The sequence below is a fragment of the Phyllostomus discolor genome, chromosome 1 (assembly GCF_004126475.2).
Source record: "Phyllostomus discolor isolate MPI-MPIP mPhyDis1 chromosome 1, mPhyDis1.pri.v3, whole genome shotgun sequence".
NCBI classification, from domain to species: Eukaryota; Metazoa; Chordata; class Mammalia; order Chiroptera; family Phyllostomidae; genus Phyllostomus; species Phyllostomus discolor.
In genome coordinates, this window is record NC_040903.2 from 88,729,770 (window position 1) to 88,754,855 (window position 25,086).

A 25,086-nucleotide genomic window follows, 5' to 3' on the forward strand; every position below is an offset into this window, starting at 1 on the left:
GGGTCCACATATAAATCTCTACGTGATTATCTTGGGCAAGATGCTTACTATTTTTGAGCACCTGCTTTGTTTCCCACAGTAATGTTATGGGGACGAAATAAAGTTATACATAAACACATGGACATACGTCTTACTCATTTTACAGCTTTACTGTTCTGCCTGACTTTATTACCCAAACATTGTGTGGCATAAAATAAACATTCTATCAATGTTAGCTACTACTGTTCCTATTTACTTTAGTTATTATAACAATCTTCAGAGAGATATAATCCCCACTTTACAGATGAGGTAATGGAAGCCATAGGAAGATACTTAACTTGCTCAGGGTCATACAGCCAGCCAGTGAGTGCAGGGCCAAGGCTTGCACTCAGGTTCATCTGAGCACAGAAGCCACGCGCTGTCCGCTGAGTGCGCCACTGCCACTTCATCTTGGCAGCACAGTTAAGTAGATATGCTTGACTTGTTAGGAAAGTCAAACCTGCATTCATTAGTGCGGGTTCATTTCCTTATTTTTCTTTTCTCTTAAGTAGTTATAATTTCTCTTGGATAACTAATCTGTGCTATTAGTTTGTGCAAAATGTCTTGGCCTAGAGTTACCATAATTCTTGCTTCTTCAAGGGTCTGGTTTATTCCCGAGTATCAAGTGTTCTTTTGAAGGGAGGAACCATTATTAGGAGGTGTTCTTATGCATATGGCATAATGCATATGGCAGATGGAAATTACACGAAGCTATGTTTATGCTCCTTTCACATATTTCTAGTAGATAGGAATTGTCTAAAAATGAACCCTCATGTGAAACAGAAATAATGAGTTTCCCTCACTGAAGGGGCGTATTGTTTGTTCATCAGAAATTTTATATTCATGATACCATCTCTGCCCATGGACCTCAGATATCCTGGTTCATTGTGGCTGTTTATTGACCATCCTTCGCTGAGTGAGTGAAGGAATGGATTCACAGAAGTGAGGAATCACAGTAGCTGTAGGGGAGCTCCTTACTGTTAAGGAGGCCTGAGGGGTATGGATGAGCAAATGGCTGGTTCTAAGTCTGTAGTAAGTGGTTTGTCATTGTACCATATTCCTAAATACCTGTGTTTGCTCCCCAATGTCATACTGTCCCCTCATTGTTCAAGACGTTCTTTCAGTGCACACACGTGCACACACACACATCCTGACTTCCTCTCCAATGACCTGTGTGTTTTTACCTCTTTGCTCTGATTCCTGTTCTTCCCTGAAACAGAGAGGCCATCCGTGTACTCAGAGACGTGACTTTAGTTGAAGGGGCAGACTTGGTCTCTCATTTCTCTAATCCCAGTAGAGGAGCCTGTTTTCTAGTGGGGAAATATCTTCACCCAAATTGATTATGATCGGATCTTCAGGAGAGATTTCTTTTGTCAAATTGATTATTGCCTAACAGAAGCAAATACCCTTTTTTATTATTAACCCAACCGGCATCTTCACGATGCAAGAAATAAGAACTACAAAGTTCCTTTCAAACAATCATATTACATCTGGAATCAAAGGAAGTCTTTAATTCTTGAGAGCCCTTGATCATTTTAATGTGAGAACATTTAAAATACTCTGATAGGTGGTTAGTGATTAGGGTAGATATTTGGTGGTTATTAATTGAATCTTTTGTTGTTGAGTTTTGGCTAATGTGTGATTCTGACTTTCTCTCTTTCAGCTGTCCCATTTCCTCCAAGTCACCGGCTTACAGCAAAAGAAGTATTTGATAATGATGGGAAACCTCGAGTGGATATCTTAAAGGCACATCTCATGAAGGAGGGCAGGTTGGAAGAGAGTGTTGCATTGAGAATAATAACAGAGGGGGCTTCAATTCTCCGACAGGAAAAAAATTTGCTGGATATCGATGCACCAGTCACTGGTAAGTCCTAAGGGTGGAGACTGCCCACTTGTATCCATACTTTGTCTTTAAATAGCTTAGTCATCTTACTGTTTTACTGTCAAATCTGTACGTTAAGAAGTAAAAATACTATATATATATAAAAATATTTTTATTTTCACGTATTAAATATCTATAATTTTGTGATGCTCTAAAAAACAGTTTGCAAATTAGAGGTGATGAAGATATTCCAAAGTAATACTTTAATTAAGAAGTGGTATTATTTGTAACTAAAACTAACTGGTGCAAAAAAACACAAGATATTTATTTAGAATGATTAGACAATTATACTAGGGCTTCCACAGTGGTGGAGTAAGTGACTGAGTTAAAGCGGTGGTTCTCAGAGAGTGTCATCCTAGAGTATCATCATCATCATTATCATCATCATCATCATCATTATTGATCACCTGGAAACTTGTTAAAATGTAAATTCCCTGGCCCCACCCCAGAACTGCTGGATCACTTTCTCTGGGGTGAGGCACAGAGATCTGTTTTATCAAGTCCTCCAGGTGACTCTGATGCACATTATAGTTGACAACCACTGAAGTTTAGAAAGAAGGTCAAATTTCTCTCCTTTCTGTAATGTTATTGATCTAGAGAATGTGTCTTTAATTTTTGACTGTGTTTGTTCTGTTACCTCTGATGGGAAGACGCATATTTTGCCTAGGTGTAACTTCTCTTAGACTATAATAATTAAATCTTGGATATAGACATTAGAGCTTTTGATCTGCCCTTTGAGTTGGTAAACGTGCAAGTTGTCATTTCTAGAAAAGCTATAAAACAGTTATTTTTCTTAACTGTCATCATTCCGGAAAAGGGGAAATATTTAGAAATAGGAAATTATGCTTTTCAAAATAAAAGGGACATTTAAAAATATTTCATATGTGCTATTGATTGCTCCTTTCTTGCAGATCTTCATTACTTATGTTGTTGGCCTCCAATGTATATTTGAATGTGACTGTTGTGAAAAAGCCTAGTTCTCCTGAATATCAGACTAGACCTTCCTTGGTCCAATATGTCCCTAATGATTCCTATTCCAAAGAAATTGACATTATTTACATTCCATTTTTGGTTGGCAGTGCTATTTTTCTTTTTTAGAAAAATAATAAATGTGTTTTGGGCAGCAGGAGAAATCAGTTTCAGCCATGACAGTTTAGTGTTGGACCAGCGGTTGTCACTGTGAACCCCTTTTCCATGTGCTAAAGTGGAGTTGTGCGTTATCTCCGAATCATGGACGCTGGGACAATACAAGGGCAAAACATAGTGAACATGCTTTCCTTTTTAGGCACTAACATACTAATTTTTTTAGTAACTAAATATTAGTTTGAAATCTACCAGTCCCAGAAAATTACTTTAAAAACTGACTATATAAATTCCACTTACAAATTCAGGGTAAACTCTAAGATTTAAATGATATCTTTATCAGTAAGCTTATTTGTTTTTGGTAAGAATGAATGGCTTGATATTTTATCATGAGTTTATTTTTTCTCCATTTTTACATGACAAGTGTGAGATTTTTAATGAAAAACCTTTCTGAAGGCTATGGACTCATTGCTTTCATATTCAGTAAAGATCATCACACCTGGTTCTTTCCAGGGAGATCCCAGTGGACAGCCTGGCAAAGTTTGGGAGGCTTTAGAAGTCAGTACTTTCCCTGGGGGAGAAAAAAAAAACATAGTTTTTTAGATAGTGACAAAAGTAGCTGTGGAGATTGAGACATCACAGAAGATATAGCACTAGTGAAATAGAACCTAGGAAGGAAACACTTTTCTCCAGGGGAGTGTCTGTATTTCACAATGTAGGTAGGATCCTAAGGAGCCTGCACTGGATTCTGTTGTAGTTGCCTTTTCACTCTTTTCTGGGAGTAAAAGGATGTGGAATAAAAGTGGCAGAGGCAGTGGGGAAAAAGATAATTTATTTTAACACTTTGATAAAAAAGAAAAAAAATACTTTTGCATTAATTCACCAGAAAGCTAAATTCATAGCTTTGTATACCAACCAAGAGTTTCAGAGCAAAAGGTGAAACGTGGAGGATGAGAAAATTATCTCTTTGTATTTCAAGATACTTTGTATAATTTATTGGTAATATATTACGATATATTATTGTGTCCTGAGATTTTATTTTATTTATACAGGTGAGTCAGCAGTGTAGTGTTTATTTTTAAATTTAGAATATTTGTTGTTTGGATAACTGAATCGGTAAAGTTGTATTCTATTGTTGATACTAGGTTACGTGTAAAAAGGCATCATTTACATTTAAACATCTTCAGGGTAGAGTGTTCTTGATGTAGTTCAGAAATGCACACTTAGGAAGATGGAGACTTTAAGAAACAATTTAGAAAAGGAAGAAGAGGAAAGAGAAGGAAGTAGAAGGGGAGGAGAGAAGAGGGGAAATAATACAGTCACCAATGAGAACCTGTGAAAAAAATTAAGTGGAAAGAAGCAAGTACTTTCAATGTAGGAAGGAAATGCCTGAAGCCTGACCATATGGAGTTTTTCAAGTGGTATTAGAAGTTGTCTCTCACCTGCACGTGTCAGACTCCTAAAAATGGCAAGATGAGTGGGTCTGGGTAGGATTGGAATTCAACTTTTAAGAGTAGTAGGTATGTAAACTCTCAAATGAAACAAATGGCAAATATTTTACAATTATACACAAATGCCACTCTCGGCTCTCCCTTTACTCCTCGCCTCCTAGTTTATATTAATAAAAATATTTTACTCTCAGAGTGTTTAAAGAGAAGTTATGCTGACATCTGTGCATGTTTTGCTTTCATTTTAAGCTGGAAGTGAGTGTTGTAGTTTTTTGAAATCTGGACATTATTTCATTCATTAGAGTATTTCTTTAAAGTTTAAGTGTACAAAGCTGCCCTCATCTACCCTTCCCACCCCCCACATATTTCCCCTCAAGTGCTTATAAAGTAGTGAAAGGTTTATGTTCACTTAGGTTTTTTTTCCCCTTAGAATTCAGTGTGTTTTATTTGGGAGAAGAGAGAAGAACCAGAAAGCTGCCTGTTTCAACCAGCTCTTGGCTCTCTGGGACTGTCCCTCTGGAGGAGATAAAGTGCAGTGTAGCTCACCCTCCAGGAGCAGAGAATTAGATAAACTGTAATTATCTCCTTGGGAATAGAGATGTAGATGAGCTTTGGTTCTCAGTCAAAACCAGGGAGTGGGAGGCACGGTCTCCTCTTCTCTCTAAAGTAACTTGCCTGAAGTTTGTGTTTCTGTGTTGGAGGCATTTTGTAAAGGAAAGTATTCTCCCTTTTTAACTCTTTTCTGAAAATGGAGTTAAATCGTCTTTGTTACCTTGCACATATACAAATGGAGCATTAAAAATTATGGTGAACTACCAGTATGGCAACTTGCTGTGGACTGAATGTTCATGTCCCCCAGTATTCCTGTGTTGAAGCCACAGTCCTCAGTGTGATGCTGTGTGGTGGTGGGGCCTTTGGGAACTACGGTAATCAGGTTTAGATGAGGTCATGAGGAGGGAGCCCCCATGATGGGATTAGTACTCTTATAAGAAGAGGAAGAGATGAGAGCCTTCTCTCTCTCCTCAAGTGAGGACCCAAGATGATGGCGATCTGCAAACCCAGAGTAGGACCCTCACCAAACACCGCGTGTGCCAGCACCTTGATCTTGGGATTTCTAGCCTCCATAACTATAGAAGGCTTTGTGGTTTAAGCTGCCTAGTTTATAGTTTTTGGTTCCACCAGCTGAAACTGAGACAACTCATTTGGGGAATTCGATTTAACACTCTTGTATTTATCTGGTCCAGGTGCTGTAGGTTTATACATAAGCAGGTGAGACTTGGTTTCTGCTCTCCAAGGGCTCATAATATAATAGGAAAACTCAAACAGCTATGTGCCCAAAGAAAAGTACTTCAAACTATTGATTAAATCAGAGAATGTGACCTAAATTTATTCAAGCTAATTAAGAAGTATCCAACTATATATAGTAAACTTAAAGCCGAAATGATTTTCTATCTTCTAAATGGTTCTGGTTTCCATGACAGTCAGTGCCCATTGATTACTACATTCCATCTTTGAGTTAAACTGTCAAATACCTGGGATTGTTCTTGTCCAGAATCTGGGCTGAGCACTCTTCCAGAAGGATGGGGACTGTGAGTGGCAAAACACATGAGACACAGTCATTGACTAGAATACTCGAGGTCTAGTTGGGCAGTCAGACACGTGAACAGATAATGACTATATTATTTGTTAAGAACAATCATGGAAGCACCTACAAACTAGTGTGGGAACTCAGAAAAAGGAATGCAGGGAAGCCACCAAAGTCTTGGCAGATTACATGATGTTTGGGATCATGTGTGGTAAGTAAACTTTTATAATACGATGAAAAGCTAGAGAAGGATATTCTGGGCAGAGACCAAGCATATTAAAGCACTGTATTTTCTGTAAAGTAGAAAAGGAGGTTTGTATCTTCTCGGGATCTCAGAGGGTTATGATGGGTGGGCGAGGGAGTGGGATTGAGCTTGGATGGTCAGGGTCAGGTATTAGTCTCATAGGCAGCACTTACACACCTGGATTCTCTTCTGTAGGCACCAGGAAGTCCAGGGGTGTCTCTGAGCAGGGAACTTACATTATCAAGTTTGTGGCTAGAATAGCATGTGCATGAGATGAGAAGAGTGGAGTGGGAAGGAGAGGGAGGATTGACTAGGTACCTCATACTCGTCCAGGGGAGCAAATGATGATGTTGACTTCGGCGATGTAGGCGGCTTGGATCCGATTTTGATTACGGGGCTTTTTAAAAATGAGAGTTAAAACATCTGGCTAATGAATATCTATTAAAGACTTCTGGAATACGATGGGATGGTTTATGCAGTAAGCCAGCTTACTTCATCTTTTTTGAATTCTCATATTCTCCTGTTTTCCCTTTGACTTAGCAGAGAGCATTTCTCTCATTTGTAAAGCAAAGGCAGACCAGAAACTGAGGTTTTTGAACACAAAAACCTCCCTGCTGAGGGGATAGGCCCGCATCTACTGGGCAAACTGCTAATCTCTCCAGTTTGTCTGTTTCCTGCAGTAGGGTATTTGTCCCTCAGGCAGCAAAGGATTCCCTCAGTGGCTGCGCCTGCCATTTAGTATGTCAGGCAGTTGCCAGGAGAACCCTCTGGCTTTGTTCCTGGATGTGAGAGTGGACCAGTGGCCAAGTTTAAGGTCATGGCATTCCTTCCCTTACAGCAGCTGACGTCAATTAGGAGAATTCCCCATGCCTTTACTCTGGGGAGAGCTAAGTGGGGATAAGAATCCGGTATCTTTTGAGACCTAAAAGGTCACTGTTTATTCTCCTCATACTATCATTTGTCACTATCAAAGCAATGTGGCCTTAGTTTATATGGGGATAAAATATTACTTCTGGGGCATTTTGCCCACTTGTGATTTCAGTGGCCAAATCTTCAGGGCCTGCCCTGCAGCCAGAGGCCCGTTTTGGTACCCAGCCCACTGCACGCTGTCAGGACATGTTAGACCCTGCCTGCAGTAGCAGCACATTATTTCGATGTCCTTATTTCCCTTAATTTGGGCCCTTAATTAATAATAATAATTATTATTAGTTAATAATTATTATTAATGATAAATAATAGTTATTATTGTTATTGTAAAAGTCACTATGAGAGTCAGAGTTCTTTTCCCTAAACTGTTTACTCTCTGGTTTTGCAAGGTTGGTCTTAGGGAACCCGTCTTACAAACGAGGGGAGGGAGTCTCAGAGAGACTCCCACAGTAACCGAGCGCCTGTGTGAGTGTACAAGTCAGTAATAATCTAACACCGATAAACATCTAACACCACCCAGAGGAAACACTTGACAGTCATAACAATTACATTATAATCAAGACACAGTGTGCCCTGTTCTTTTCAGTTGGCCACGAAACAGTACTTTTCACAAACACTGTGGTGACGTCTCTGCGGGCCGTTGGTAAGGCAATGCCGGTAGTTGTTTTCATAGGAAGATAAAAATTCCCGAAACTGTTATTAAAATCCAAAAGTTATCCCTTGTAGTAATAATATTCTGATGGTTTGGAGAAGATTGAAGTTATTGTAATCAATACTACTGTGGCTTTAAGAGAAGTAATATTTCAAGCAATACTGCAATGCTTCCAGATAAGGAAAGAGCATCCCTTCTTGGGTACGTTAGAGAAAAATGTAGATGCACTTTTCTTTGTCTGCCCAGATGAAATCCACGTTTCCAATTTCATCTCATGTTTATTTTCTCATTTGAAGTGTCCCTAATAACTGTGGACTCCATTGATTTTATTCGCCTGTGAGCCAGTAACGTTTACAGTCTTCAAGACATTCCCAAATACCGGTTGTAGAGTGGTGCTGGTCTATAATAAGGTTGTCCCTAGTCCAGAGTGAAATGATTCTTTTCTTTTTCATTTACTGAGAATGCTTTCTTTTTGTATGTGAAACTGTGATGACAGTAGGTGGTAATTTTTTTAATTAGCTTTTTGGGGACAAATTAATGAGTTATTTTTATTGTAAGGCTAACATTTGTTAAGTTCTCATTTTTTGCTAGTCACTATTATAAGTAAACACTGTACTTTTTAATTTTGTTTTTCATACAACCCAATGAAGGAAGGACTGTTATCAGCTCCATTTTACAAATGAGGAAACTGAAGCTCAGTGAAATTGAGCGTCTTATCTCGTGTTACCCAGCCAGAAAGTGCCAGGACTGGCTTTAAAGCCCAGGCAGTTCAACCATGTTTATTCTGATTTTATTTGTAGGTAGAGTTAGTGTCAGAGATCCATGAAATTATTAAATCTGGGAGTAATCATATAGTGTGGCATTTAACAATATTGGAGTGATTTTTTTGTTTGTTTCATGCTATTTTCCTATGAAATGTTAACTTGAAGGCATGGATATCATGGTTTTATAGATATTTCCCTACTTCAAAATAATTTTAATGTAAGCACACTATTGATTTGCTTACAGTAAACTATGATAATATTATAAAGGAAATATGTAAGAACTCGACAGAATACGCATTTACATGCATGTGTGGCTGGGTGTGTTTCTGCTTGTGTGGCACTGTGATCACTTACATAGCAGTTATCCTTTCATTTCGTTCTTTTTTCTTGAATAGAGCTATTTGCTGATTTCTGTCTTAAGTAGAAGATTTTTGGACATGTGAGATACTGGATAAATAAAATATGTAAACTGTCAGAAGAGTTTCTCATGGAAGAATCTGTGGTTTAATTGGTGGCTCAGTAAAAGAAAAATAATACTAAGTTTTAGGCAGCTGCTTTATCACTATTTGAAATGCCTATCTTGGCATAAAATGTATGCACGCATCCTTGCTATTGGTAAAATGGATTTCCTCAGAGAAGCCCTTGCTTTCGTCTTGGGGTCAATAGCTTGTCTTCCTCTTACCATTTTATCCCCCTGCCACCAGCATCAGTGACCATGGCCTCATGAAGTAACCGGAGAGTCCATGCTAATGGTTTGAGACTTAGGTCCACCTGTTGAGGAGGGGAAAAAACTCTCAAAAAAGTCCAAAGTTCTTTTCCTAATATTAAACCCTAGAAGATATATATATATATAAGATATTTTATGTATATATAAATCATGTTCCAAGAATAAATTATAGACTGATAACAAGTCTCCTTTAAGTTGCTTTCATCATACGAAAATAATATTTCTAGTAAAAGGTATTTTCTAAAAACAGACTTTTACTGATTATACGATGGAGGGGGAAAAAAGCAACAGTGAATCAAGCTCGTATCTAGGCAAGAATCAAGTCTTTTCCAGAGATTGTTGTGAAACAACATTGTATTTTAATATTCTGAACAAGATTTCAGTTCCTGTTATTAAGTAGTTACTTTTTGACTCTGGTTGATAATGTGCTCTCTGATTTAATTTCTGTTCATGTTTGACTTGTGGTTCTCATATCAGCTAGTTTTAGACCTAGTGTTTTATTCTGTCCTTAAGATAGTTAAGGTTTGGACACTGAGGCTTTTGAATTGTAATTCTATGAGAGTCGTTCATATATGTAGGTGAAAGGAAACTTGACCTGTTTCATTTTTTCTAGAAGCTTTTCTTCTTAATTTTTTTTTTCTTAATGCTATTTGCTTCAAAATGTCTTTCATTGTGTTTACAATAAGCAGAAGCCTGTGAAAGAGTTAGGATCAGTGCGGAGGAAGGTTGTAGGTAAAAGTGAAGAAAACATAAAATTCTTAACTTTCTTTTTCTCTCACAGTTCCATTTGCAATGACTTTTAAAGTTAAAAATCGATGTCGCCCTGGCTGGCGTAGCTCAGTAGATTGAGCGTGGGCTGCAAACCAAAGTGTCACAGGTTCGATTCCCAGTCAGGGTACATGCCTAGGTTGCAGGCCATGACCCCCAGCAACCGCACATTGATGTTTCTTTCTCTCTCTCTATCTCCCTCCCTTCGCTCTTTAACAAGAAATAAATAAAATCTTAAAAAAAAATCGATGTCAACATCACCACTGTATTTCTAGTGCCTTTTTTCAGTTTTAAGTTTTTTTTCCCTTTTTTTGTTATGTTTAAAACAAAATTATTGTTGGGTTCTTTGGATATTATGATTAGTGTCAGAGATTTTAATATTAAAAAATCTATTGAAATTCATGATTTGATTCCATTTCAGAAACACAGTTATTAACGCTTATGGTCTCTGAGTAGTGTGCTCTCAGATTTGAGATGCCGTCTGGTGGTATGCATTTATACATCTAGCGGTACTTCAACTGCATCAGCCTTACAGCCTTTATAGCTTACGGAGGAGGGTGTGTTTTTTTTGAGATGGCTTACAAAGACACTTATTTTCATTTCAAACAAAGGATCCTTTGTATCTTACTTTCTTTTTTTCTCAACTATGCATTTTCTTTTTGGTCTTTATTAGCATAATCTGATTCTTTCTTTAAAAAATATTGACTTTGAAAATCAGGCTCTAATTTTGAGAACTCAGTTTAGTTCACAGAAATTTGTAGATATTCAGCATCCTCTTTAAAATCTTATTTACATATATTTTTCATTTACTTTGTAAACAGTAACATTTGATTGGCTCTTTGGATGCTATGTGGTGAGTAGGAGATTATCAGGTAGTCATAAACACTAAACAAAAATTATTCATTTGAAATTCTTCTCATGTTTTAAACATTTAAGACCAACTCCTTCAAAGGTAGACCTTAGTTTAATCTTTACTATTTTCTTTGCCGCTTTCAGAAGATAAGCTGATAATACTTATTAAATATATATATCAAAGCTAGGTGAAAATTAGAAAGTATATTATCTACATTATAGACAGAAAATATCCATACCAATTGAGAATCTGAATTGAGGAAGTGTTAACAATTCTTGAGATTTTTTTAAAGGCTCTTTCAAAATCATTTGTGACCAGTTAGTTTAGTTTATTAAGGGCATGGTGGCAATCAGCCAATTTATAGATTTTTTTCCCATTATGGTTTCCATTTGTCTTCAGTCTTCTGGTTCAGCCAATTTATGGGGGGTGAGAGAGGAGCAATGGATGGCATGAGAAGAGGTGAGAAAAGGAAGTGTGATTTCATCTGTCTGTGCAGGTCAACTGAGGTATATCTCCTAATGACAGTGTAACACCAACTTTATTTTCACCCTTTGTAGTGCTTGGTATCAGGATTAAAATTATGGATCTCTAGATTAGCATTCTGGATCTGCAACTTCCTAGCTACTTACCACTGGGCAAGTTGTTTCACATTGGTAAGCCTCAGTGTCCTCATCTTTGGAGAGATGAGTTGTGAGTCTCCTGTCTGTTGCTCAGATTAAGTGAAATGCTGCAACCACAACATTTAGAGTAAGTGCCCAGTGAATTAGTAGCTGCTTTATTATCATGGATCTAACTGTGTTTGTCATTGTGTTATGTAGCTAATATTCCAACTGTTAGTTAGCTCTGCTCTGTTGTTCAGTGATTAGGACTATAGAGAGCTTTTAACTATATGGATTTGGATAATATAGCAGACTTTACATTTCTCCTCTTCAGATGTAAGAGAAGGAGCAGGCAGGTCCTCTTCCTGTAGCTCTCCACTACTCCTGCTTTCTAAATTGCAAATGAGTTTTGATTTTAATTAAAGAAAAATAAATTTTGTTTTTGTGGAAATTTTTTATGCTATTGGTATACCACCTAGAGGAGAATGGGGGAAAAAATCTCTGAAACGTAAGCTATTAAGATGTCTTTTAAAATTAGAAATAATTAATCAAATATGAGAGGGTCCCATGTAAAGTACTAATTCTTAATTTTTGGCTGAGAACCATTCTGATCTAATACCATTTTCATTTCAAATTTGAATAATTGACTTTTTAAACAACAGTTTATGGGAACCCCCCACTACTAAATGTACATTATCTAGATTTTACATTTCCTGATAGGGTAAACTGTAGAATGCTCTCTGACATTAAAATCAGAAAACTGTGACAGGGGTATCCAGTGATTTTTTTTTTTACATACTGTTGGCCCCTGTAGGACCAAAAATCACTGATAAATGGACTTTGCTTTATGCATAAAACAAATATCATACATTTTTACATTAAGATGATGCAAATTTGTTATTGTATTTGTTGCAGTGGAATTTGATTTTTTATTTTTATTTCTTTATTTTCATCAATTTTTAGAGAGAGAAAGAAGAAAAGAGAGAGAGAGAGAGAGAGGGAAAAACAATATTGATTTGTTATTCCACTTATTTATGCACTCATTGGTTGATTCTTGTGCTATGACTGGGATTGGACCCACAACCTTGATATATTGAGAAAACGTTCTAACCAACTCAGCTGCCCGGCCAGGGCTCAAGTACTTTTAAAGTTTTCATTAATTGGGCATTTACCGTGATATAGGTACTATGCTAAGCACATACATACAATGTTCTTAGCATAAAGTTGGCACTTCTAAAATGGCTTAGAAAGTCTTAGATGTTCCATTCCTGATATATATCTTCAAGCTTATTCAATATTCATATCCCTTATTACCTCTTTATTTCCTGTGACATGTCTACACTGGCGTTTTTATAGTTCCTTTAATGTGTCACTTTCCCTTTCAGTAAGAGAATTGTCACATGCTATTCCTTTCTGGACTCTCTGCTACCCCTGTACACATACCCAGTAATCTCGAATAGTGAGATTTCAGCTTAAATGTCCCTTCATTAGTTTTTCAGGGAAGCCTTCCCTGACTATCCCAGTATATTCCATGTACCTTTTCTTCAAAATATTTATCATAGGAATAATATTGTTACTTGTGTGACCATTGCATTAAGGTCTCTCTTCTTTACTAGACTGTCAGTTTTGTGAGGCAGACACTTTGTCCGCTTCTGCCCACCACTTGTCCTCACCATGTAGCATTGCGACAGCCTTGGGGTGGATATTCATTAACATTTGTCACATGAAATGATACATTCATGCATGATACCAGTTTATAAAGTTTATTAATATTCCTTATGACCACATGCCATGTAAAAAGAGAATGAGAGCCAGGCCCAGTTAAAACCAATAAAAACAGATTTTATTCCTAAACTGCTTCAATAGGGAAAAAGAGACTTCACTAGAGAACTGAGCTCAATTTGGCATACAGCAGGACAAGTGGGGATTTATAGCCAAAGAGCAGGTGAGGGGCCACTGGATAGAAAGTTGCTAAGAGGAGACAGCAAGGGTAAGGGGATTCTTGCCGAAGGCAGGCCAGGGGGACGGAGAGCAGGAATGGGAGGATTCTTGCTCGGACTGGACTGGACAGGCCGAGGACCGGGTGCAGGGGATGAGGCCTTGAGGAGAAGAGGGCTCAGAGGATCCTGTGTAAAATTTGGTCAAGGAGAAAGTCTTCATCAGTACCTCCTCTTATTCAAGGAGAGAAGAAGCATTCTTTTTCTCTCTAAACAATGTAGTTCATTTTTCATTCAGTCACCTTTGGTCATGAAGACCAGCCAAACCATCAGTTGAGACTTGGTGAAAATTGCCAGTTGCTATACTGTGCAACCCAGAGACACTTAGTGAGAGACCTTTGAAGACAGAGATTAGAGACTGAATCAATGTGTATGCCCAGCTTCGTAGGCCTTCAGGGACCTATGAAAAGAAGTCCCAGGACCTGTCATCTTTCTCAGTGGAGTTAACACTATGGCAATAATGCAAGGCATGTCTCCGTTCATCTCTCAAGCCTTCCTCGTTGGTTAGGTCACCGGGACAAGCAGCAGCAGTTGCTTCCCTCCACATTTAGGGTCATGTGTCTGCAGAAGACAGAGGCCAGTGGCGATATTGTCCTGAGACAAGATGAACTGCTTCAGCAACAACTCGGACGTGACTCTGTTGTGGAGGCACGCCTCTTCAGCCAGGGGGCAGATTCTTTTGCCCAGTATCCGAAAGGTGGCAGACCCTGCCCAGAAAGTGAGGTTGTGGATGGAACTTAGGCCCAATCCATGGCTGTTTTTTGTAAATCACCTCCCAAGGAGCTGAGATCATCTACTAGGGAACCTGTGATGCCCTGGATACCCTTTCAGTTCAAGGGTGCGAGTAAGGTGAACCACAGGGAGAGGGTGATTGTCTTAGAGTTCAACAAAGAAACAAAATTGTGGGGAGCAAGTGTGGTGAAGGGACTCATAAGATTGGTGAGTTAGCAACTACCAGTCCCATAGGCTTGAGGTTTGCAGACAAAGTGAGGGTCAAAGGGTTCCTGTGTGGTCGGGTTGAGTCTGGCAACTAGGGCAGGAAGGCTAACGCAGACATTTGCGTTGATGAGAGGGGTGTCTAGGGCACCCTCGTGGCTTGGGGCTTTGTGCTGAATTTAGTGGCAGCTAGGTCAGTGTAATGACTAATGCTCATTTTAGGAAAGGGGCTGGTGGTAAAATTACAATGGAAATGGCCATGACCCTTGTGAGGATAGACTAGAAATAGAGTTGAGTTGACTCATAATGGGTAATTTTCCAGTTTAGAATGATGGCGGGAAAGACAGGAAGGCTTATAGTAAAATAAACATTATGATTGATCAAAGGAATCTGGGAAATGTCCCATGTGCCCACAGGAAAGGGAGCAGAGGGCCGACGGTCTGGTCGGGAGAGCTCCGTCGGAGCCACCCTGGCTGTACTTGCCAGACAGAGTGAGCTACTTAAAGGGTCAGTGATGACTGTGATCTTAAACACGTTTTTAAAATTTAAAGGCAAAGTGTTTTTTTTTGAGCAGCTTCTTTTGTTGTTGTTGGTTTTGAGCAGATTTTGAGTTTGTGTTTAAGGACCACTGCTAAGGCTGTTAAGGATTCACCACGCTGCTGGCAAATCATGAAATTGGAACATTTGTGTAGAAAGTAAAACTGAAATGGAGCTTGGATGTGTTTGATCTTGTGTTCTAGATTTTTTTCAAGTAACATCTGCATTCTGTATGTAACGGGAATGTTGTCAGGATAAAGTTCTGTCACCTACTGAAAAGATCTTTGGCTCCAGGATCACACATAAGTTTTAACCCTGCTTCTCACAAGTTGCCTAGTGCATCCATCCCTCTTCATTTACTTACCTGTAGAAATGGCTGAAATAAGTTCTGCCTTACACTGCTGTGAGACTCGAGGTAATGTTTGAAAAGTTCCTCACACGATACCTGGTAGGTAGTAGAAACTCAGTCAATAAAAACAGTCATTTGTTACTTTTCCCATTGATGCATATACACCCAAAGCCCAGACCCTTCTGTACATGGACAAGGTCAGGAGGTTTCTGTTTAGTTAGTGGCCTATACTGGCGATGATAATTGTGGTCAGAGAGGTTGCCTTACTTTGCTAAATTTAACAATCATTTTTGGTAAGAAAACATCAAATATTTGCTGGTTTATTCAGTTCTTACTTCAGATTTGCCCTTTGGTAAAAATCTTAAATCGCCATGAAATGATTTATGATTGAAAATTCAAAAATTCATCTCGGAGAATTTATGTAAACTTTTTTTTTTATCTTGATGTGCTTGCTTATTGTCTGACGCACGTATGAGTTACCTTGACATTTATTTTGGTTCCAAGTAGATGTATTGTTTTGTTTAGGATTTTCTTGTCATTATTATACTAAAAGAATACCTTTCCTCTGAGCCCAACAGGAAAAGGAAGGTGATAATAATGATATTGGTGAGAACTATTGTCCAAAAGCAGAGAGAATACATGGAGGACTGTGAATCAGGAATCTGGAGAGGCGGTGCCAGCCCCAACAGCTTCTTCCTGTGATTCATGAGATTATTCTAGATGATCTCAAAGCCCTTTTCACTTTTTATTCTGTGAGTGTATTTCTTACTCAGGGTACGTGTTACATGGCTTCAAAGTGAGTACCTTGATTAGATACTTCATTAACCTTAATCGTGGTTTCCTCCTGCCACCCTTTAAAAACATCTGTGTCAGGGTAACAGATAACCCCAGCCTTTGTTACTGTGTGATTTCCCTTCCCACCACATGATGGTTTCCTGAACGTTTGAGAACCATTAGTGTTGTTTTTGTGAGTTCTTCAATAACCAGAATGACTTCTGTCATTTAGTACATTATAATCTGTGTTGTCACAATTAAAGCTTCCCCACCCATTCCTACGTTCTTTCCCTCTAAAATATGCAAGAGCTATTTTACCAAAACATTTTTTCATTCTTTCAGTATATGCACTTTACATACTTCTAATATAAGTAGTACAAGTGAATCAATTGCTTTTTAATTTGAATAATCTTATTGTGGCTATAGAAAAAAGCATGGTGAAAAGGGGATGGATTTGTGAAGTTTAAGCAAAATATTGTGATTTATCACTATGACATAATAAGAAATATAGATTTGGTTCCTGGTTCCTGACATAGAAATCCTGTAACCCTGGTAACTTCTGAGTGATGGTGGGGGATAGCAGTGTCTCACAGTGCTCCTATATTCCTTGTAATGTCCTTGCTGATGGGAACACCTTTGGATTTCATGAGGTGACTCTTGGTGGGCTCCTGGATAGCTTCCCCAAGGTTGGGGGGAGGCTGGTCACCAGGAAGACCAATCCTTACCTCTATGCTCCAAGGGTAGAGGGGCTGGAGATTGAGTTAATAATCTGTCATGCCTGTGTGTGAGGCCACCGTGAAAATTCCTTAATTGGGGGTTCAGAGAGCTTCTGGATTGGTGAACGCATCCACATGCCAGGAGGATGTGACACCCCAGCTGCAAGGGGATGGAAGCTCCTGTGCTTGGACCCTTCCATACGCTGCCTGCAATTTTTTATTTGGCTGTTCATCTGTATCTTCTGTAATATCCATCATAATAAACTAGAAAATATATGTAAATGTTTCCCTGAGTTTTGTGAGCCATCCCAGCAAATTACTGAACATAGAGCAGGAATAGGCTGTTGTGGGAACCCCAAACTTTGTACCCAACTCAGTGTGTATTTTGGGAACCTATTACATGCAACTGGCACCCAAAGTCCTCCACTAACTCTGGATAGTGAGCATCATAATTGAAATTTCAGGCTTCCCATTGTTGGGAGTGTTGAGAATTGTTGGTGTGGGGGGAAAACCCATACATGTGGTATCAGAAGTGTTGTGAGCAGAGAAACACTTTTCCTTTAATTTCATAGCTGCTGATGTTTTAGTGGATGTTGGCCTCGCTTACTGTGTGTCTCTTTTTTGCAGGAGGGATGGAGGAGAGGAAGAGGGAGATTTTTTATAGTAGTTGTTTATAAGTAATAGCAATAATTTAATGAGCACTTTCATTATTCCTCTAAGGGTTAATAATTTGCTCATAGATCTGCTGACTGGTCATATCAATCCTATTATTAAATCTTGACTTCTAAAGAATATTTGGATTTTTTCTGTGATTATTTTCCTACTATGAAGAGTTATCCAGTTTTATTTTTGGAAAGACTTAGAGACTACTGCAGCTGCCAGCCTCACAGATCAGGAAACTGGGGGGCAGGGGCTCGGCGTGGTCTGGCGCTGTCGCTCAGTGATGGTCGCGGCTAAGTGCTGCCCAGCCCGCCGGTGTCCCCCACGACGACCCACAGCCTTCTTTGTTCTGCCACCTGTTTCCTTCTGAACAACCGTGGGGAACATTGATGGTCTGCATCATGTCAGTGTTATTTTGCAATTTAATTGCTATTGCTTTTATTAGAATGCAATACATATTTGTATACATTTAGCACATTTTAATAGTTATTCTTTAGTAATAGATTGGAGCTTTTCTACTTTCACCTAGCCTGTAGATCACACGTTAACTCATTCTTCCCAACTAACTTTTAAATAGAGTACGCCTGTATGTCCTCCTCATTTTGTCCTTGACCTGGAGCTTTCTTCTGCTTCTTACATCATATTTGGCAGGAGGACGGAGGTAATGACCTAGGAGGCGTGATGTTTGTCCTTTCCATGACTATCCCTGTTTAACTGCTGGGAAAGTTTCCCTCGTCTTCCCCCATAATTACCTCTAAATGTCTTGAGACTTGAGAGAGTAGGGTTTTATGGAGACCACAGAATGCTAACAGGAGTCTACCACAGATCTCCATTCTGTATTTCCTGTGGAAAGTAGAATAAAATAGAATGTTTTGAGTTTTCCAGACCTGCTCCTCTGTGTGGTAGAATCAGCCTTATTCACTATATTTGTGCCTAAAGAGCAAACAACATTCCACCCCACTTCTTGCTGAGGTTTTTTTGCTGACCATTCCCCTCAATTTGAAAATAGAAGGTGTTTCATACCCAAAGACCATTACTCTCAAATTTCGTCTTTCTCATCCAGCATTTGTAGCAGGTTCGGGTATACATGTCTTTAAATACTGTGCACAGCTGCAGAATTACAAAAACATCAATGTGTGTATCACAGACAACTTTAACTCTCTTTGGTCTCCTTGGACACTTGTTCTTTAGCAGACACTCAAATAGGATCTTTAAAAAATGTACTAAATCTGAAAGAAACATTACAGATAAAAACTCAGGTAGTTCAGTGAAGGGAATGGTGAACTTGTCACTAGTCAGCTGGAATAACCTTGGAGCAAGTTGCTTCAATGATGACTATACCTCATTTTTCTCATTGATGAAATGAGCCAGACAGCAAGGTTCAAGATTTACTTGCTCATCACTTCTCTTTGGTTTCCTTCACTTGAATTGGCTGTTACTGTGTCCCAGGAGTCAGCCACATTCAACTCTAAGTCCCAATTTAAGCTGTCACCTTGAGCGCATCCTTTCATTTCTCAGAAATAAGATTTTTTTCTTCTGTTGGCCCCTGCTGATTTCTGTAGCTTCAAAAACAAGGAGAGTATCATTCTAGCTTCTTCATCTAGGAATTCTTTATTTCCTTTCTTTAGCCTGTGTTTTGATCTTAGCTCCCAGGGCATTCCCATTTCTTTTCTTTTATCACTGTAGATTTCTTAGATCTTTTTCATGTTTCCCAATATTTTTCAGGACATTAAGTCTTAGTGCTCTGGCTCTCCTGTCCAGCCCCACTTCACAAGGCACACCCCTTCACAGCTACATGGTGCCTCATTCAGATGCCAGCTCTGTTGCCTTCCATCTCTGTGACTGTCGAGATTACTTACACTTTCTGTGCTTCAGTGTCTGTCTCACAAAATTGTGGTGGGGATTAAGTGAATTAGTATCTGTAAAGCTCCTAAAGCACTGCCTGGAGCACAGGAACTGCTGTGTGATTGCTGGCTATTGCGATACTGCTGACGGCTTGTTCTCTTTTCCCACCTCCCCATTCTCCTCCGCCACTGAGGGTCTCATCCTGCCCAGACTCTGATTTTCTGTCCTGTGATGCTATTTTAGACCATGAAGTACACCGAGACTGATGCCCACAGGCTTCGCTTCAATACTTCAAATTATGTGTGACCTCATACCTAGGTTGGAATACATAACCTTTATATTCCTCTAGTTCTAAGGGCCATTCTCACAATTCTAAGGGCTTTCATACCATGCTGGGAGAAAATGTGCTTAACTGAAGAAAAAATGTAAGTCAGGTTTTAAGAGTACATAAATATGAAAGGATTTAAGTTTTCTTTAAAAAATAAGTAAAACACACACCTGAAGACTTTACTCTTGGGTGACATATTCTCCAACTCCAGTTGATTTTGTGATATCCTAATGGAAAAAGTTAATCCACCAAATAGTTTAATTATTTTACTTCCTTCAAAAGGAACCTTTTAAGTTCATGTTTTTACAAAGTTAATATTAAATAAGTAACACTGAAGAAGCCAAACTTACTTATAAAATTGTAAGTATTTAATAGAGCCATACAATATCAGGAGTTTAAAAAAAACTTAAAGATGATCAAATCCAGTGATTTCCAGACTATTAACAATACAGGTTTTTTTAATTTTAATTTAAAAAATGCTTGTATTCTACACAACTCCAAACACAAGACAGAGAGGCCTCTTAACAGAAAGATGATGCCTCTTTCTCCTATGAGCAGAGATCATACAGAGACAGAACTGGGAAATGTCAGCCCAGCTGAATTCCTCCTTTCCTTGTCTGAGGCTCAGAGAGGGTTGTTTCAATCAAGGACATTCACCGAGTTAATAGCTGAACTGGGAATGGGAACCAGCTGCCTTAACCCCTATGTCAGCACGATTTCCATACTTCATTCCACTTTTGCCCTATGAAATTATTGCTCGAGTTACCTGTCATTATTTGGAAGAGCTTGTGCTTAACTGTTGGGACTTTGTGGTTACATTGATCTAGATTCAACTTCTGGATCTGCTTGTTTTGTACCGTATCTTGTGGGTAGGATGATCTTATCTGAAATAGGTGTGATACCAATGGCCTGCACCTCCATCAGTTTTTGCAATGCTATCACATCAGTAAATGTTTTCAATTATTAGCATTGATGTGCTCATTGTTAGTATTATATTTAGTGAGCTAATTATTGGGGATTATTTTTATTGAAAATTAAAATCAAGATTAATTAATTAATTTAAACTAAATTAAATTGGATGAAAAACCTCTTTGCCAAATTGTTACTTAAAACTTAGGCTCACAGAGGAAACAGTCTGTTTACAAATGTGACTCCTTCAGTAGAAAATGCACATTTGCATTCTACAAACTGTCAAGCATTCATTCATTCGTTCATTCATTCAGTGAATCTGTTGATCAACACATATTTATTGAATGCAGTCATGAATTGGGCACTGTGCTGAATATGGGGGTGCCACAGTAAATGAGAGATGTGCTTATTCGCACACGATCCCTACATCGTAACAGAGATGGGTGTTGCACAAATTACACAATTGTTTGTAATTGTGACAAGTATCACAGAGGAAAAATGCACATCTAACCTGCATCTCTCTCTCTCTGTCTCCATCTGTGTAAGTCCTGACAGCACTATCTTTGTGGGTGCATAAGAATAAGTGTGTGGTGTAAATATAGCAATTTGTTTTTTAGCTGTTAATAAAAATGTGGATTGCTAAAGCTGGATATAGCTGTGGAAATCACCTACTGTTTCATTTTACAGTTGCAGGAAATTGGCCCACTAAAGTTTGGATTGTTTTCCTTAGCACACTGGCTTTGCAGAATCTTGCACATTCACACACCACTTTCTCCCTCCTACCATAGGCTAAATAAACACCTTCCCTACCACACGTCCAGGTATTACTCATAGCAATGTAGCTGGGTCTACAGACTTTTTCACATAATCTCCACACGTTTCCCCCCAAATAAACACAATCCTTTTTCCATTAACCCCTAAAAGCCATTGTCAGTGCCAGAATCCATCTTCAACATTGCAGCCATGCTGTTGCACTGGCTGATGTCTCTGATCCTACCCCAAGAGGCAAAGATGGTAGTAAGAGGAATCAGAAGAGGGACGTGAGCATCTGAGCTTAGTGTACATATATGGATTCTCACAAATCTGAGGAGGCTGAATTTAAGTGTTTAGGTAACTATGCTTCAGCACAAAGAAATCTAATGTGTAGCTATGTAATGAATTGATTTTATTAGTCTGAATGGTAATAATAAAACAGTACTGTACTTTTATAAACCTTTTTATAGGATCATTATGAAATGTATTAAAATGATGCCAGTGTTTTTAGAAAGAAGGAGAGACTTACGTTTAATATGTCTTATGGGAATGAGAAAACAAATGAACTCCTGGCATAAGTTAGAGTCTGTCCTGATTAAAACATTCAGTCTGCCTCCCTTTGCTTTAGTGAACTAGGTGATTTCATAGAAATAGGTCTAACCTGGCAAAGACTCACAGTGGAAGGGGCCACATGGCTTAGAAGGAATCTGAAATGGAGAGAGGGGAGCAGAGAGTTTGAAAGGGAAGGGGAAGTGTGAATAACATTTAAGGACATTTAGTCTTAAAGGAACTGTGACTAACAGTGTGTTTCAGTCACAATATCAAGCACTTTTGTACATGTTTTTATATTTAAGGCTTTTAGTAGCACTGCAGCTCAATCATAAATGTAGTGCCAACTATATGCCAAGCACTATTCCAAGTGTTTGGATATATCAGTGAATAACAGGCAATATTGGTATATACCCCTCTTTATAAATAAGAGAGTCAAAGCACGAAGCTTAAAGCTTCAAAGATGTTAAGCAGCTAGCTCATCTGAAGCCACAAATGGAAGTGTCTGGAATGGGATTTTAACACAAGTCTTTGAATCCACCATCCAAGTTTTGGAAGTATAGCATGAGCTACTGGGCACATGACTGTTGAGTATTTTGTCTGCAAAATAGTTGATGATACCTCTGCAGCTTGTCTCCTGGGTTTACTGAATCAAGTGGTCCTTTGGATTTGGTGGGGTTTAGTTTCTCTCTTCCTGTCTCCCACTGTTTTCTGTTCACTGTGATAGAGCCTTAACACTCTGAGTTAAGTCTGTTCGCCACTCTGACTCCTTCAGTAGACAATGCGCATCTGCATTCTGCAAACTGTTATTCATTCATTCCCTCGGTCATTTGGTCAATAGATATTTATTATATCTGTTGCCATGCATTAGCCACGGCATGCATTAGCCACGGTACTAAAAATGGGGGTGCGACAGAAAATGAGAGACATGCTTATTTTTACATGATCCTTTCATCCTAGTAGAGATAGATATTACACAGAGTACGCAATTGTTTATATTTGTGATAAGTATCACAGAGAGAAAATAGAGACACGTCTGTCTCAAAGCTATACCTCTTTACCAAAAGATTTACTGCATTAATGAATGGTTAGAATAAATCCCTCTATAAAATGGCAACTGAGCAGAGACTTGAGTGCCATCGTGCCAGGGTTCAGAACCCAAACCTCCTGCTGCCTGAGCTTTGGGACCCTGCAAAGGTTCTCAGCCTCCCATGTTCCAGTTTGCTGCAGAATGGGGTAATAGTGGTTGTTGGAAGGACTGACTGCAGGAATATCAGGAACTAGTATAGAAGAGTGCAGGACATACAGGGAATACAGAAGATTTAGCTGCTATCATTATTATTTTTACTTTGCTACTATTATGCAGTAGAGCTGTTTGGGAAATGCTCTTGTACCCATGGTGTTCACGTATGTTAATTTCCATCTCAGAATCTGTTAGAAGGATTTTTCTCAAACTGGAGTGTGCATCAGAACCAGCTGTAAGGCTGTAAAGAGCACACATGCGCAGGCCCTGCTGCAGGAGATTCTCAGTCAGTATGCCTGGATTGAACTCTAAATTACAAAGGCTTCAGCAGATGACCCTGATTCACACCCAAGGTAAAAACTGGTGGCTTTCAAATGACACAGAAAGGAGATTATACACATGGCAGAACAGGAAGGCCAGCTGCTGACAGCCACCCTCGGACTCTGCTCGGTGCACCTGCCCTTGCGTGAGTATTGGTAGCCACTTGGGAAGACATGTGATCAGTAAACAAAACAAATGCATATTTAAGAATACCTGTAAACTTTAGTTAATTTATTTTTTGATGTGGGCTTTAATTTTTAATATTTTTAAAAATACCAAAATGATTTATTAATTGCCCAAATAAGTTTGACTATCCTAGAACATGAGCTCCTGGAGGACAGGGATTTTATAAGTGTCACTGATATGTTGGTATATAGGAGATGCTCAGTAAATAAGAGATGAAATGAGGCCCTGGCTGGTGTGGCTCAGTGGATTGAGCACGGGCCTGCGAACCAAAGGATCACTGGTTCGATTCCCAGTCAGGGCACATGCCTGGGTTGCGGGCCAGGTCCCCAGTTGGAGGCGTGCAAGAGGCAGCCACACATTGATGTTTCATTCCCTCTCTTTCTCCTTCCCTTCTCTCTAAAAATAAATAAAATCTTTTAAAAAGATGAAATTAATTGAGTGAATTTTGAAAGCCTTAAGGTATTTTGGAAGGGATAAAAAAGTTGAATGAACTGTAGTCTGTGTGGTAATTTTCTGGGGAAAGTGGATGCAACATATATTGATTATTCTGTCATTTTCCCAAGTAAAATCCTGGTGCAGATATATCGAAGTCGGACACAGAGACATAAAGAAGAGATGCTAGGTGTGGGGTTGATTTGAGTGTGGTGGACATTGTGGCAAGTGGAAAAGCCTCATTTCTGTCACCACCTACCACTTCACTCCTCTGGTGCTCTTTCTCAGCTCTTAGCTCTTTTCCAAGTAGTTAAATTCTACTTAATTATTTGAACTAACATATAAAATGTTTATTGCTTTTGTTTTTAAATTCTGACTGATGTTCTGTATTTATTATGTGGTTAACTCTGGCTTGCAAATTATCTGGAAGAATTATAGCCTTGAGGGTCAACAAAATTAAAGCCAAACATCTCAGGTACTTTACAGTGTGTTCTGGCTTTGATCTCAATGGGTGACTTTCAATGAGAAGCAGGAAGATTTTTTTTTTCTACTTTTCTTTGTAGCTTTATGTAATTATGAGAAAAATAATGTCTTGAGGCTTTAAATAACTCAGATTTTGTCTGATTTGTTTCAAGGCCACTGCTTTGTGATTTCAGTTGGTAATCCAGAAACCTTAAATTTTTGCCTGCAGATAATTTAAAGTCACTATGGTGTCTTGTGTTATGGTTCATAATAGGGCTGTAATGAGGACACTGCAGATAAGAAAATGACAGAAAAATAAGTATTGGATTTTACATGGAAAATTATAGACATAAGGAAAATGAGCCAAACAACTGGAGCCTGATTGATAATTCATTGTCTCAATTTAAAATATGCTGCATGGCACTCACCATCAAATGAACAGTCTTTTCTCTTCAGAATTAACCCTGACTCCCAAAATTGCAGAGGCTGAAAGTCATCAGCATGTGTTGAAAACATGGCTCTTAATGGTTTTTGAATCA

At 38.8% G+C, this 25,086-nt stretch overlaps 1 protein-coding gene across 2 annotated transcripts in view; it reads left to right on the forward strand.

Annotated features, from left to right (window-relative positions):
* PPP3CA (protein phosphatase 3 catalytic subunit alpha) overlaps window positions 1–25,086 on the forward strand; it is a 312,840-nt gene that overhangs the window by 158,664 nt on the left and 129,090 nt on the right. For both annotated transcript variants that reach the window (XM_028506578.2, XM_028506579.2), the window contains exon 2: window positions 1,682–1,882. In XM_028506578.2, the coding sequence (XP_028362379.1) occupies window positions 1,682–1,882 (201 nt within the window). The remainder of the gene's footprint in view (window positions 1–1,681; window positions 1,883–25,086) is intronic.